Source organism: Gadus macrocephalus, chromosome 4 (assembly GCF_031168955.1).
Source record: "Gadus macrocephalus chromosome 4, ASM3116895v1".
In the NCBI taxonomy this organism is placed as follows: domain Eukaryota; kingdom Metazoa; phylum Chordata; class Actinopteri; order Gadiformes; family Gadidae; genus Gadus; species Gadus macrocephalus.
This window is the reverse complement of record NC_082385.1, coordinates 12406823-12420813: the sequence shown is the minus strand read 5'-3', so window position 1 is coordinate 12420813 and position 13991 is coordinate 12406823. Positions and strand designations below refer to the sequence as shown.

General features: G+C 41.2%; 2 protein-coding genes across 3 annotated transcripts; both read right to left on the bottom strand.

Moving 5' to 3' along the window:
• Positions 1-827: 827 nt before the first annotated feature.
• LOC132456096 (liver-expressed antimicrobial peptide 2) lies at positions 828-2574 on the bottom strand. The gene is made up of 3 exons (XM_060050286.1): positions 2344-2574; positions 1841-1983; positions 828-1416 (listed from the first exon to the last, which is right to left on the bottom strand). Exons 1-3 carry the CDS (start codon positions 2407-2409, stop codon positions 1380-1382), a joined length of 246 nt encoding a protein of 81 aa, XP_059906269.1. The 5' UTR covers positions 2410-2574; the 3' UTR covers positions 828-1379.
• A 444-nt stretch (positions 2575-3018) lies between these two features.
• On the bottom strand, positions 3019-12879 carry scarb2c (scavenger receptor class B, member 2c). 2 transcript variants are annotated; one of them, XM_060050283.1, is made up of 12 exons: positions 12635-12872; positions 12125-12282; positions 10816-10960; positions 10525-10713; positions 9939-10030; positions 8907-9026; positions 7759-7937; positions 6245-6363; positions 5647-5720; positions 5053-5104; positions 4669-4821; positions 3019-4249 (listed from the first exon to the last, which is right to left on the bottom strand). In XM_060050283.1, exons 1-12 carry the CDS (start codon positions 12752-12754, stop codon positions 4211-4213), a joined length of 1440 nt encoding a protein of 479 aa, XP_059906266.1. In that variant the 5' UTR covers positions 12755-12872; the 3' UTR covers positions 3019-4210. The 2 variants fall into 2 exon arrangements, with proteins under 2 accessions (XP_059906266.1, XP_059906267.1); XM_060050284.1 differs by lacking the exons at positions 3019-4249; positions 4669-4821; positions 5053-5104; positions 5647-5720; positions 6245-6363 and adding an exon at positions 6404-7267 and having other exon boundaries at positions 7724-7937; positions 12635-12879.
• Positions 12880-13991: the final 1112 nt, after the last annotated feature.

Genomic DNA, 13991 nt, shown 5'->3' with positions numbered 1-13991 from the left:
TAAAGTAAATTGAGAAATTCTTCAATGGAATTAATTAAAACCATGGACATATAGTTGGGATATAAAACATATTATTTATATTATTATATATATATTATTATTTGCTGCCATGTTTTTAATAGGTTTCTTATATATGTGTTAATACTGCCTGCATATATTTGAAAATAAACAGAATAAATTAGCTCCACATCCTAATTTAGGCTGACATTTCTAAGCCAGTTTCTGGTTCCATTAAAGAGGCCATGTTAAAAAAGAACACTAAAAGATGTAACAGAGAGAATTTTAAGAGTGTAATGAAATCAGCAATGCAGTCCATTAGCAGTGTATGAACTGCTGATGCGGTATTGCAGACAGATATTTAGACGTTTTTCGTACTCGCTATTACATGTATGGAAAACCTTGACAATCATTTCCAATTACTTTTATGTCTGTAAACAACATCTACTGCTGATGTCCAATGCTATCCATAATTCTTTATGCTTCTTTATATATTTTAATGTTTCAAACTACTTAATTGTGTTGGTATTTGCCTTTTTTGTGTTGCTAATCACAAACAGGCAAAGGACAAACTAATAATGTTTTATTATTGAGCAGCAATAATATGCTCTCAGTCTTAGTTTTTCTGTTGTTTAAGTTTAAGTTGATGAAAACAGGGACAAAAGGTGTGCAGTAGCACTTATAGAAAATTGTATATTTAAATATTTACATTTTGTAAAAATACAGAAATATAATAAACATTATATACAAGGGAACATGGTTCGGTCACATATTCATCACATGAACATCCATTACCGCTTATAATAAAAAAATATACTCATAAGACTTAACATGATGAACATTTGTATTTCCTTCAGCTTCCAATATTTTCCTTCATAATTGTTCTTTGTTAGGAAACAATACAACACATTTAAAGATTTTTAACATTGCTGCTGTTAAAACTATTGAAATGGTTTTCAGAGGTCATGACCAGCATGTGAACCTCTCCATAACTTCATATTTACAGCTTTGTTTTGCTTAATGCCAAATCATAAAACTTATCATAAGATTGATGAGTTATATATTTACTCAGGGGTCAGCAGAGTCAGAAAATCAATTGAAATGTCTCTGAGTCAAGCAAGGTTATGAGACATTGTAAAATAAATCTGTATCCTCCATATTTTAGTGCTTATGAATTACACTGAATTGGTTTCAAATTATTATGTGTCTCATTGTGGTCAACATTGATGTTGTTCAGGAATGTTCTGAGTGGAACAGGAATGTTCTGATAGAGTGGAACCACAATGTTCTGGTTGAGTGGAATTAGTATATTCTGTTAAAGTCAAACCAGTATGTTCTGGTGGATTGAAACCAGAATGTTCTGGAGAGTGGAACCAAAATGTTCAGGGAGAGTTGAACCAGAAGGTACAGATGTTGTTTCTGCAAAGATAAGAATCATAGTTCAATATCATAACAGAATTTTTTTTGATAAATGTTCACAAATTTTAAGTATTTCATTTTATACTTTGGGATTAGCAAAAAAGTAAACAGTGATCGTTGACATTCTATCTTTGCAATGTGGTCAGATGCCACATTGAAAAACTTCTTCCAAGAATAAATGGTTAACTTTGACAAGAAGGATGATGACATGTGCAACTCTTCATACCCTCAGCCTTTCACCAAAAATAAAAAAATAAGTCATCAAATTGTATAAATTGCATATTCAAACATGCTATTCCATTGATTCCATTGATTGATTCTGTTCTCTGGTACAGCCCTATTGGTCGTACCATCTCTCTGTGATTCAGCCCAAGAAAAGATAATCTATGTGGACTACATCTGCAAACAAGGTAAGGATAGGCACCTGCTGCAGTAGTTGGTGCCACACTCTGTGTGAGCCCGACAGCTGCCCCCTACTGGTTTGAGTGTGTTCCAGCGCCACAGCAGGGAGCGTCTGGTCCTCTGGAGCAGACCATCGAGCTCAGTGGGCAGCGGCAGTCCCTGGACCTGCAGAGCAAAGAGGGATGCATGCCTGGTTAGAGTTATGTTGAAAACTCACGGTTCTGGTGTTCAATACGGTTCAATATGCTCTGCTAAAAATTCCATACTTGAATATGCTAACATGAAACCGTCAGTACACATGTGGACCATACCCTGCTTAGTTGAACTCACACCATGTTGGAATTTTAGAATCACATAAATGCCAAAGCCCTAAAAGTTGTATGCTTAATTGTGATATCACTAGCAAACCCAATGCTTCTTCTTTCAACATTAAGGATTGCTCTTCAAACCACAATTTAGCAAACCACAATTAAAACCACACACATAGGCCTACACAACCACCACCTCCGACCAGAGATATCTTACCTGGAAGTCCGGCACCACAGACAGCAAAAGAAAAACAACTGTGATCTTGAACACCAGGGCCTGCATTCTGAAAACACTGAATGCCTGACTCAAAGTAAGTCTGACTTGTTGTTTTCAGCCTGTCCGTTATAAGGAACATTACAATCAGGGATTAGGGGCGGAGCAGTCACCGCCATCGTCAAAGTGCCTCCAATAACATTTTACACCTAATAATTAGTGGGAAGTGTTTTCAAACCGTTAAAAAAAAAACTCTTCCTTCTGTTTATCAGTTTGATAATACCTGGCAGTGAGGTCAAAGGTTGAGTCTGTGAAAACTTTAGCCTTTGAAATGAGGACAGATCCACATCTTCACTTGGCTTGCTACAGCTCATAATACTAAAGTAGAATGAATACATGGATGACATGAATGTTAGCTCATGATTCATTTGTATATCTGTCCAACTTTCTAAAGTGTTAGTTATTATATGCATGAGCTCCCTTAACATGTCATCTTTCAGTTGTTGTTGCAATATTTTAATTAATTCCATGACCTGTTCATCACTATGAAATGTTATTTTCTGACTAATCTAGTATCTATTGGTCCCTTAATCTTTAATGCAGTCAAAACAAATATACAATGTAGTTTATATCATAATTTTTTTTATTATTGACAACAGTAGTGCACAGCTCAGTATGAGACATTGTAATATGACATTTTGGAATATTTTGTTGAATGCTATCTTGTGTTCAGCTATAGAATACATATGTTTTTTTTTAAAGTGGTGCTCCACTTCTTTATGATATAAAATAAGGACAAAACACAAAACAAGGAAAACGCATTGACACTTGATATTGATACTAAAAATATAAAGCACACAGCAATCCCATAATATCTGTATTAGTAGTGCAAAAAGCTTAAGAATGGCATGGAGACACATTTGATTTTGAAGTCCATAATTATATTAGTTAGTGTGGTTGGTGTGGATGCATGCACAATGTTAAGGTTAACAGATGCTATATGTTCCTGCTATATAATCAGTTAGGTATTAGGAAAAATTAACTGCTGCATTCTCCAACTTTTTTTTTTTATCATGACCTAGCCAGCTTTGAAGGCTCATGTAACAATACCCAAAAGGGCGGGAAAATGGCTTCCTCAGTGGAACTGTAAACTACTTAATCAGTAAAAGCTTGTCTTGCATGACTACCGTCAACCACCACTTCTCCTGTAAAGGTATATGGACATTTGAATGTGTAGTTTGGAGAAAGGAGTGGCTTGGATACCACATACTTGGTAATCAGAACATATTGCACAACTTTAAACAGTACATTTTAAAACATGCAACATTATAGTTTTGTCTTGAATTAAACCAGTTCCAGAAGTTAGTGCCACCAGCATCTTTCTCATGTAACATTCATGAATTATTTCTCAAAAACGACAACAAAACATGTACCATCTCAGAGAGTCGGACCTCCCTGTTTAAGCAACTCACTGCTGTTCCTGTTTCGGCTTATAGACTCAACACATTAATATAATGGGATTTCTATTCGATTGGACTTTAATAAAGTGGCGATATAATAACTTCAATTTTGTCAAGTAAAAAAGTTGAATAATGCAAGTATGTTTCCAACTATAAAAAAAAAATAAGAGAAGAGAAAATATATTAAACTGCCATTTCAAATCGACCGAGTGGTTAAAGACACACGATAAAAGAGAAGATGCCATTTCCACTTCCACTAAAACAGTGTGTTAAAAGTCATATTAAAAGGGTGAGCTATGGGGACGATGCAACCTTCAGGGGATCCGGGTGGCTGTGATGCTGGGTGTGGTCGGGACGCTTCTCGGCGCCGCCGTGCTCTCCTCTCCCGCTGCGTGGGCTCCAGGGCGGGCCTACGAGTTCAGCAGGGGCCGTCGCTCTGCCGCCGAGCTCTGAACACACCACAAGTAGTAGGTCAGACTGTTATTACCAAATCAAACCCAGTGCCGAATCTGATCAACGCTGTCCGCCCAGCCCTCCGACGCACTCTGATCTCATCTCAGCATGTTGCCTTTTAGCAGCAGACGCTTTGATCCAAATTTGACTTTTGAAATTCGACTTTGAAATGACTTTTTGGACAATCTAACTGGGAGAAATGGATGCAATGGAGTATTTACGAATGCCACGATTCTTAGCATCTGTAGCATTCTTAGCATGTGTCATTTATCAACGTTACACTCAACTACCAGAGCTGAACCAGGGGAAGTTTGCTCTGGCCAGTGAGATATCTATCTGCTTTCCAACAACCTGAAAACCTGCATCTAAAACACGTGCAGAGATAGGAATTCCAGCGTCTTCCTCCAGGTCTCACCTCTATGCCCTTCTGCCGACAGATGACACCCATGAAGACCAAGCCTATAAGGATGCCCAGACCAATGAGCATGAACGGAATGTTCACCACCACGTTCCTCAAGGCGATGACAGCCTGGAGTTTTTTGGCAGACTCATCGTCAATGACAACGCTCTGGAAAAGGAACCAGGCACACAATGTGGAATCAAAGCATTATTCAAGTGATTTAAAGGGTGTGTGTATGTTTGTCTCTCTGTGTGTGTGTGTGTGTGTGTGTGTGTGTGTGTGTGTGTGTGTGTGTGTGTGTGTGTGTGTGTGTGTGTGTGTGTGTGTGTGTGTGTGTGTGTGTCATATGTGTGTGTATGTGTGTGTATGTGTGTGTGCGTGTCTGTGTGTGATGCGTACCTCATTTAGATACGCGACTGGAATAATCACTGTCCTTACATTTCCCGTTTGCCTGGAAGTGAAAGACAGATACAGGATACTGTCAGATACGTGGCAGCAGAAATGGCTAGGAAGTACGTCATCAATTTATCCTGAGATTAGCAGGACATTTATACAACTATAAAACTCATGGGGTCAGGGCGTGCTGTCCAAAGTTCCAGACGCAACGCTGATGAGACAACAGTACTCTGTAGGTGACAATCCCTGACAAATGACTGGATGAACATGTTTCATCCTTCCTTCTAATGATAGATCTAGTGACCTAGTTAGTTATTCTAGAGGTCACACCTAGTGATCTAGTTAGTTATTCTAGAGGTCAGACCTAGTGACCTAGTTTGTTATTCTAAGGGGCAGACCTAGAACATTAATTCAGCCAGAAATACAATCTGTTGAATACTGGTATGGATTGGATTGGTATCCTGTAGTATATAAATCCTAACTATATTTAATTAAGGTCAAGCTGTAGGTAGTGAGGTACATAAATATTAAAGTATGTTTAGATGTAGTTGACCTGAAGGTAGTGTAGTATTTGCATTTAAAGTAGAGGTGGTTTACCTGAAGGCAGAGAGCTTCTCCACCATCACGTTGATCTGTAGCCTCTTAGCCGCCCGCATGACAATCCCAGTAAACTGAAATACAAAATTCAGAACATATTCGATATAATGAATATAAACATTACACCTAACTAACTTATAATCCCCTGTAGTGTTTGAGTCGTGGAATTGAGCGAGAAAACACACATTTTCCTGCTTTTCGTGCACAATAACAACTTCATTACCGGACTTTGACATGATCGTCATAACATTCTCAGTGGGAAGGTTAGACCGACCTTTGACCTCATACCCCTGGACGTCTGAAGTCCAGGTCGAATCAAAGATTTGTGATGAGACCAATCGTGCCGCGATGTGGTTTCAGAGTGTATTCATGGTATTTATTTACCCGGTCGGGTATTTAAACATGGTGATAACGGACCATAACGCCGTTCACTGTTATTTCAGACAGTTTGTGATCTTAGTTTTAGCACCAGGCCTTTCACGTCCAACCACTTGGCAGCAGACACGAGCAATGGTGTTAACGGTCTGAATACAGGGGTGCCATCCCATCACACAGGATCACTGGACACAGGGGGAGGAGGGAAGAAGCCGGGTCATACCGGGTTGATGTCGATCGTGGTCTGGTGCTGCTCTTTGTCCGGTTTCATCCCGAACACGTCATTCACGTACTTCTCATCCGCCTGGTAGAAGTGTGGCGAGGACATGACGATGGGAGCACCTGCGGAGACAAAGAGACAACATGACCGCATTCGTCATACTTTGCCTTCTGTAGTACTTCCTGCTTTAACCTATCTTCTACGATACACACACAGTCCTATGAATAGGTTAATATCGGGCAAGTTGTTGTTCATTGAAGCTTATTGCCATAAAGGGAAGTCTTAACAACCCCAGACATCACCGTGGCAACCTCATAAACATGAGTCACCAACCCCACAGACCCGAGCGCTGTGGGGGCACAGCTCTCTCTCACTCCCTGATAACACAGGGGGCATCGTCATCTGCAGTAAGAGGACACGCGTTGCATTCCAGAATATAGGCTACTGCACCGCTCTAAGAACGCGGTCAATCCACTACCAAGCTGTCCTGCCACAAGAGGGCCGGAATACGCTGGGAATGACAACAACAGAGGATTGGTCAAGGTGTGCCCGCCCTCATCTACGTAATGCAGAGCAAGCAACTATCCTACCATATGAAACAACAGGTCCCCTTCTGGGCAGCGATGCCAACGAGGAAATAATGTCTACGTGGATAACTGACATTTCCCACACATATCCAGAAAGCTTCAAATAATACAAGCCCAAGGCTGATTCTTCTTACCCCAATTCATAAGAGTTGCGATTCAGATATCCGAATTAGCTGCTCAGTGAAACCTTTGTGGTTTACATAACTTTGAATGACCCGTCCAAGTAAATCAGCCCAAAAAATGTGTAACTTTGAGTTATCATGCTTGCATAGAGTTGTGTGAATGAGGCACTCAGACTCAACCATCGGGTGGGAATGACGGATGGGGCAGATTGTGTGACAGGAAATATGGAAAAGAAAACTAAGGGGGCGTAATGTTTTAGCTGAGGGGGCAACGCACCGTTTAGCCGCCTCTCGGCTCCGGGCCCGGTACCCGGACCCTGAACCCGGTGTTGTGTCGAGATCTGTTTCCCCGTCGAGATGTGTTTCCCCTAGTCCCCGCCCCCGTCCGAAATTACCCGAAAAGGCCCTCTGTTCCATAGGAAAGGAGGCTCACACATCTTTCAAATTCATACTGCTGACTTATTTCCCCACAAGAGATAAGTGCTGTGATTTTCAGGCTGATATCATTCAATTTGACCATTTAGAACAGGGGGAACGCATCCTGACAGCTTGGAATATTACTGTCAGATACTGTTCCCCCTCTGTTCCATAGGAAAGGAGGCTCACACATCTTTCAAATTCATACTGCTGACTTATTTCCCCACAACAGATAAGTGCTGTGATTTTCAGGCTGATATCATTCAATTTGACCATTTAGAACAGGGGGAACGCATCCTGACAGTCATTATCTGGGACTAGGGGAAACACATCTCGACGGGGAAACAGATCTCGACACAACACCGGTACAGAACCGGAGGTCCACACTCACCTTGTTTACACGCGCTGACGTTGAGCACCCCGGATCCCAGGCAGTTCCCCTCAGGGACACAGAACCCTGCGTTGTCCGGGTTCACCGTCAGGTTAGCGAACACACTGCTGGGCGGCGAGAAGCGGTACCCGGGGAGCTCCTTCACAGTTACGTCCTCAACGTACGTGGCATACATAGACCTGGGGAGGACAACGGGATTTTTGGTATAAACACAGCTATGTTGTGGTGTGATTATATTTGTGATGCTTACACAGACTGAGGCTTAATTGGTCGTGGTTGTATTTTTAATGGGAAATATGATTGAAGGATTGCAAATGCAAGTCAACACTTAGACTGATTTGAACTGATTGCTCCATGTCCTTCCCAACACTGCCTCCTCCTGGTAGGAGAGTGGAACTGAATGGAGCAATGGGGCCACAATGTCTGGTGTTGATAGAAAATCCTACAGACTAAAACCAAGCGAGAAGTCACAAGACTTAAAAATGATTTCAATCTTATTAGATTGAAATGCATTACTATTAAAAGTCTTGGCAGTAATTATTTTGTTGGTATTATCATTTCATTTCACCCTCACCTGATCTTGGCGTTGAGCAGGTTTTTAGGTTAAAGGTGAATAGATCGGGTGTGAGCTAAGAGCCAACATTTGCTTTGTACAAGAGAGAGGCAAGCAGAGGCCAGCTGACTGAAGGGATTCAGGGCAACACTGGCCGGCACAACGAGCAGCGGGGCTAAATCTGGGTCCCTAATCCTGACGTCCAGACCTCAACCATGCTGAAGAAAAGGCTTATTCAGACTTTGGACATTCTTAAGATGACTATGGGAGAGGTGGGAGTAGCCGAACAAAGCTATGCTTACAGCGGCCGCATAAAAGGGCAAGAATCAGTGAAACCTAGTCATTCAATCTTGTGAGAATCTTGTGAGGATAAAGCAAAGTGAGAAAAAGGCAAAAATAATGTCCGTCCCAAACAAACAATCAATCAAACCCCTTTGACAAGCACCATATCAACCCGTTCGGATGCAGATGCTAAGCATCAGCCCATGTGTCTGTGTATTGCATTCAGTCATCCGAGACCCTCACGTGGGGAGCAGCGTTAGCTCCAGCACTAGCAGCTAGCGCTGAAGCTACGTCTAATCGGTCCCCGGCCCACCTGCAGAGATCGGAGGAGAACATGTAGAGCGTCTCGTCCTTGGTGACCAAGGGGTGGAAGAAGGCCCCGTTGGTGCCGTTGATCATGTTGCACTGGGGCGACGTCCACCAGTCCAGCTGCCTGCGGGCGGAGCAGGAAGCAGGCCCACACTCATTATGGGCTTCACTTGCAAACATAATACAATTGGTCTGATAAGGGGAAACAGTAGTCCAGTGGTTCAGGGGGTAAGACTCCCAGTTGAAATGTACTGGGCCTGATCCCAAATGTCTTCGGTTATTATCTATATATTATCAAGCGTCTTAGAGTACCATATTAAGCGCTATATAAATTTCATTTATTATTATTATTATTATTATTATTATAGGCCTGTGTGTATGATTGATTGTGTATGTTCTATATTGTTTATAGGTCTGTGTGTATGATTTATATGTCATATTGTTTATAGGTCTGTACATCATTGATACCGAATGTTCTAATATTGTCTATAGGCCTGTGTGAATGATTGACATGTATGTTGTGATAGGGTCTATAGGCCTGTGTGTATTACTGATACTTTATGTTGTGTTAGTGTCTATAGACCTGTGCGTATGAATGATCTGTATGAGGTCTTCAGTTTGTATTATCTTAAACCGGCCATCTTAAATGGACAAATGAGGGACAAATAACATATTTTTCATTTGATTATCAAACTGTTTTACGACGACTTGAACAAGATGTGCACACACCAGCTGCACTTTAATGACATCCAGAAAACCAAATAGACTTAGAGTAATGTCCACGCTAGCTCTTGCCCATGATTATGGATGGGAAAACAAGGGATTTGATTCTGAATGAGGTAACCAATCAGGCTTCATCAACTTCTACTCTGAAACAGTGATGATATCAAGACCTAATCTCCTTCCATCCCTAGGTTTCCATCATTATCTTAAAGGTTTCCATAACATCAACAACTCAATCAGCATCACTGATTAAATTAAAAAATCCTCTCTCTTATCACCAATTCTTAAAGGAAAATAATTGTATTAAATGTACCTTTTATTCTTCCACGCATCGACTCTAGCAAAGTCAGTGTAGTTTGTTTCACCAGTGAAGAAAACATATTGTCCATCATCAGTAGCATTGGCCTGTGGGAACAGAATTGCACACTTTAAAACAAAAAAGACGGTTGAGTAATTTACTGCAAAAACGTATCTAAAAAATATATATATAAAACTCTCAGAATGTTCCCTTGCTACATTTAAATCATAGTGATCGTTTCTGTTATTAATAAGGGACGAACCTTTCAGCTAAGGGTCAAACACTCTTACCACTCCATTATTCTGTCCAGGCATATTAGGAGTTCATATCAAAAGAATATGAATATGAAGGAGGAGACAAAAGACTCCTCCTTCATCCAGATCAGTGGATCCAACAAAAATGTGTAGATTAATATATTTCATGATAAAATAATATTTACATGAATATATTTCATGTTCAAATAATATCCTCTATGAATACAAATCATGACAAAACAACATTACACATGACTATAACTCATGATGAAATAACATAACACATCACTATAACTCATGATAAAACATCATCACACATGACTATAATCCATGATCTGGTTCTCTACCTTGTAGAAGAGGCCGAACATGTCGTCCAACTCGGGTATGATGGTCTTGGCGGCCTTGAGGAAGGCGTCCTCGTAGCCCCACAGAAGCTCCCCCACCGTGCGCGTGGTGAAGAGGCCCTCGCCGCTCGAGACCATGAATGCCGAGATCAGGTTCGCCAATAGGCTGCCCTTGAACTTCTCCATTACCGTCTGTGTGTGGGCGGGAGGAGAGAGAGCGAACAGGAGATGAAGACACTCAGGAGACTATGAACACACATGTCTGGACGTTGGGTCGTGGTTCTCCCGTCGTACCACGGCCGGTATGTTCACCGTCCGGATGAGGTCGCTCTCCGGGCCTATGGACATGTTCGCCTGGAAGATGTAGGTCTTGGGGTTGACCGCGGACACCTTGGTGCCGTTCTCTAAGAAATCCACTTCCTCCATGGGCCGGTACTCTCTGTGTGAAAAGAGATGATTTACTACTGACATTAAGCAGCTTTTATTATTGTTCTCTGCAGTTGTCAAATATTAACCACATAACCCCTGAATAGTCTACGTTCAAAAGGTCTACACACACAATCCAGTGAGACCCTGATTATCCTCCTGATTGCGGGTTTGTTGCCCCAGAACGCAAATGAAAGTTCAGGCAGTGGAATTATAACACACTAGTTACCAGAGGTCCCTGCACGGTAGGGGAAGTTAATGAGTAATAGGAACCACTGCTAAACAATAGGTGTGAAGTGGGCCTGATGTAAGAGTGCAAAATGTGATGTTATCCATAGCAGTCGGGATAACCTTAATGCTGAGTACTACGGCGGCAGGCGTACTGTTTGTAGGGTTTTACATAGTTGGAGAAGTGATCAAGTGATACGAGTGAAACTGACCGACCGAGGAAGTATGATCAGTGAGCACATGACTGACATTGCTAAATGATGTTAACGACTGTTTCACACACTCTAAAAAGACACAACCAGCAGATAAATCACATGGCAATGTCTGGGCGGAACTCAGCATCATATTTGTTGTATAAACCTAAACAAATATTGATATATAGGACGATTTTACATTGTATTTCCAAACACCTCCAACATAACTGCGACTGCTTATTTTTAGTTGAACAATTACAGTTAAACATTACTGGAAACCAAACTTCTGTAAATATAATACAATTTTATACTTTGAAGAAGAATCATTAAATTCAAATAACACTTAAAATGGAGGCATTTATGTGGGATGACGCAACGATTCTAGCTGACTAAAAGTGCTTTTCTCTCCATCACAAACCATATTGTGACTTGGTATATTGGCATCACAGTCATATATACCCACATCCATAATGACATGAAGCATTTATGAAATAACAATGTGGATTATATGCAGACCAGTAATTCAAACAGACACAAAATCCTTATTTTTCTTTGTGTAAATGTGTATATGTGTATATAATATGTATGTATATCTGTAATTGTATGCTTGTGGTCTGTATAAATATATGTATATCTATACCTGTATGTGTATGGTCTGTTTGTTTAATATCTGTACCTGTATGTATTGTCTGTCCAAGTGTATGGTCTGTGCTATTGTTTATCTATACCTGTATAAATGTATATAATTACGTTACCTGTATGTGTATGGCCCCCTCTCAATAACAGCTGGCCTGTCCCCATCCAAAACTTCGAGGGGATTTGTCAGATTAAAGAAATAGAACTGCATGTAAACAGGAGGCGGTGGATTCTTCCAGGCTTCAAATGAGTCAGTTCCATTCTTCAACACCACTTCCTGTGGGGAGAGATTATCCTTATAGATTACTCATGAACCATCAACAAGACATACTGCTGGAGATGAAAGTATTGGTCGTTATTGTGATGACGTAAATATAACGTTGATCGCATACTTTGTATCATTCTTAACTGATCATTTGATATCGTTGTGACGTGCGCAAATAAATCACAAACAAAGCCTGCCTTAAGTCTTCACAAACTACACAAAATCGCTTGTTGTTTTACATTGTGAAACAAGACTTATAAAGCTACCATCAATTATGAAGACACGATCGTTAACCGAGTCCACCAACTCAGTATTTTTATACAAATAATATATGACATCAGCCTCATATCAGAGGATTGTTTACCTTCTTCACCCTCGAGTTGAGGACGTTTGGAAACACACTGGACAAAACCAGAGAGATCCCTGCAATCAGGATAAGAATAGAGAACAAGCCCAGGCTGTAGGCACAGCAAGACCTCAGCATTTTGTCGATAAAGTAAGTGTGACACCGAGAGATTAGGGCTAGCTCGCTTAGCAGTAGCAGCAGCAGCAGCCTTGCTGATGTAAAGTATCGAGGCTTTTTGTTTTGCTGCACTGACAGCAGGCACCGCCTCATCATCTAGCCCCGCCCACTCTTTTCCGGTTGACGTCATGCAGGACCGTTGCCGCATGGCCGCTCCTAGAGTGGGCGGGGTTAAACGGGGCCTCGACGTTGATAGGATTGTTCAGCTGCAGATTGATTTTAAATCATTTAAATATTTTTCGATTGATTTGCTATAGCTAATATGTGCTGTATATGCCCAACGCCAAGTATGGCTTTATTTTACACATGATGATTCCCTGAACGTTAATTGTAAAAACTCAAATTATAAATGTGTGCTGTAACTAAAGGGTTGAATCGTGTCTGACAGACATACTGTTAAACACAACGTATTTACATTTGTACATAATATTTACAAATTGTGGCAACCCCGATCCAATTGGAGGGGTCGAACCACACCAGCACCGGGGGCAGCGCCCTCTCCGCGGACAGGTATTCCGAGGGAGGTATGTGCCGTTCAGCGCACCCGGGCAATCACCGACATTGGGATCACCTGAGGGAGGGAGACAGCAGAGGGCTCTTAAAGGCACCCAGTGCAACTTTATGTAAACATTCAATGAAAAATAAACATTCAATTTCTAGTCTTTTTTACACGTAGTAAGTTTCAATAACTCCATACCATTACATATCGACATTCAAGGAGCAAAGATGAGACGTCGTTGTGTGGTGAGAACTGATAGAAAATCGTAAACAACAACAATCGCCGGTGGGGAGAAGCCATTTTTCCATTGACTGGAAGCCTGCTTTATTTATTGTAGGTTACAAAAAATAAAGAAAATGGCGGCATTGTTGTTGTTATCGATTTTGTATCAGTTCTCACCACACAACGACGTCTCATCTTTGCTGCTTAAATGTCGGTATGTAATGGTATGGAGTTATTGAAACTTACTACGTGTAAAAAAAAGACTAGAAATTGAATGTTTATTTTTAAGCCTCGAAAGTTGCACTGGGTGCCTTTAAGGACCGAGCACGCACCAGACGAGGAGGACAGCCGAGTTGGAGAGACGCGGTAGTGGGAGATCGCACAAACCCATACTAACGCTAATACGCTTCCCCCAGGACTGAGTGGGAGAAGACGGGAGCGATAGAGACGCCGACCTCGCAGCCGGACCACACCGGG

What these genes read in the sequence shown, in the direction of transcription:
- LOC132456096 (XM_060050286.1), bottom strand. Translation starts at nt 2,409, where the DNA reads ATGCAGGCCCTGGTGTTCAAGATCACAGTTGTTTTTCTTTTGCTGTCT. An exon ending in CTGTGGTGCCGGACTTCCAG is followed by an intron (nt 1,984 to 2,343) that starts GTAAGATATCTC and finishes TTTGCTCTGCAG; the next exon opens with GTCCAGGGACTGCCGCTGCC. An exon ending in GGCACCAACTACTGCAGCAG is followed by an intron (nt 1,417 to 1,840) that starts GTGCCTATCCTT and finishes TTATCTTTGCAG; the next exon opens with AAACAACATCTGTACCTTCT.
- scarb2c (XM_060050283.1), bottom strand. Translation starts at nt 12,754, where the DNA reads ATGCTGAGGTCTTGCTGTGCCTACAGCCTGGGCTTGTTCTCTATTCTT. An exon ending in AGGGGGCCATACACATACAG is followed by an intron (nt 10,961 to 12,124) that starts GTAACGTAATTA and finishes CTTTTCACACAG; the next exon opens with AGAGTACCGGCCCATGGAGG. An exon ending in CCACGATCGACATCAACCCG is followed by an intron (nt 5,721 to 6,244) that starts GTATGACCCGGC and finishes TTTGTATTTCAG; the next exon opens with TTTACTGGGATTGTCATGCG.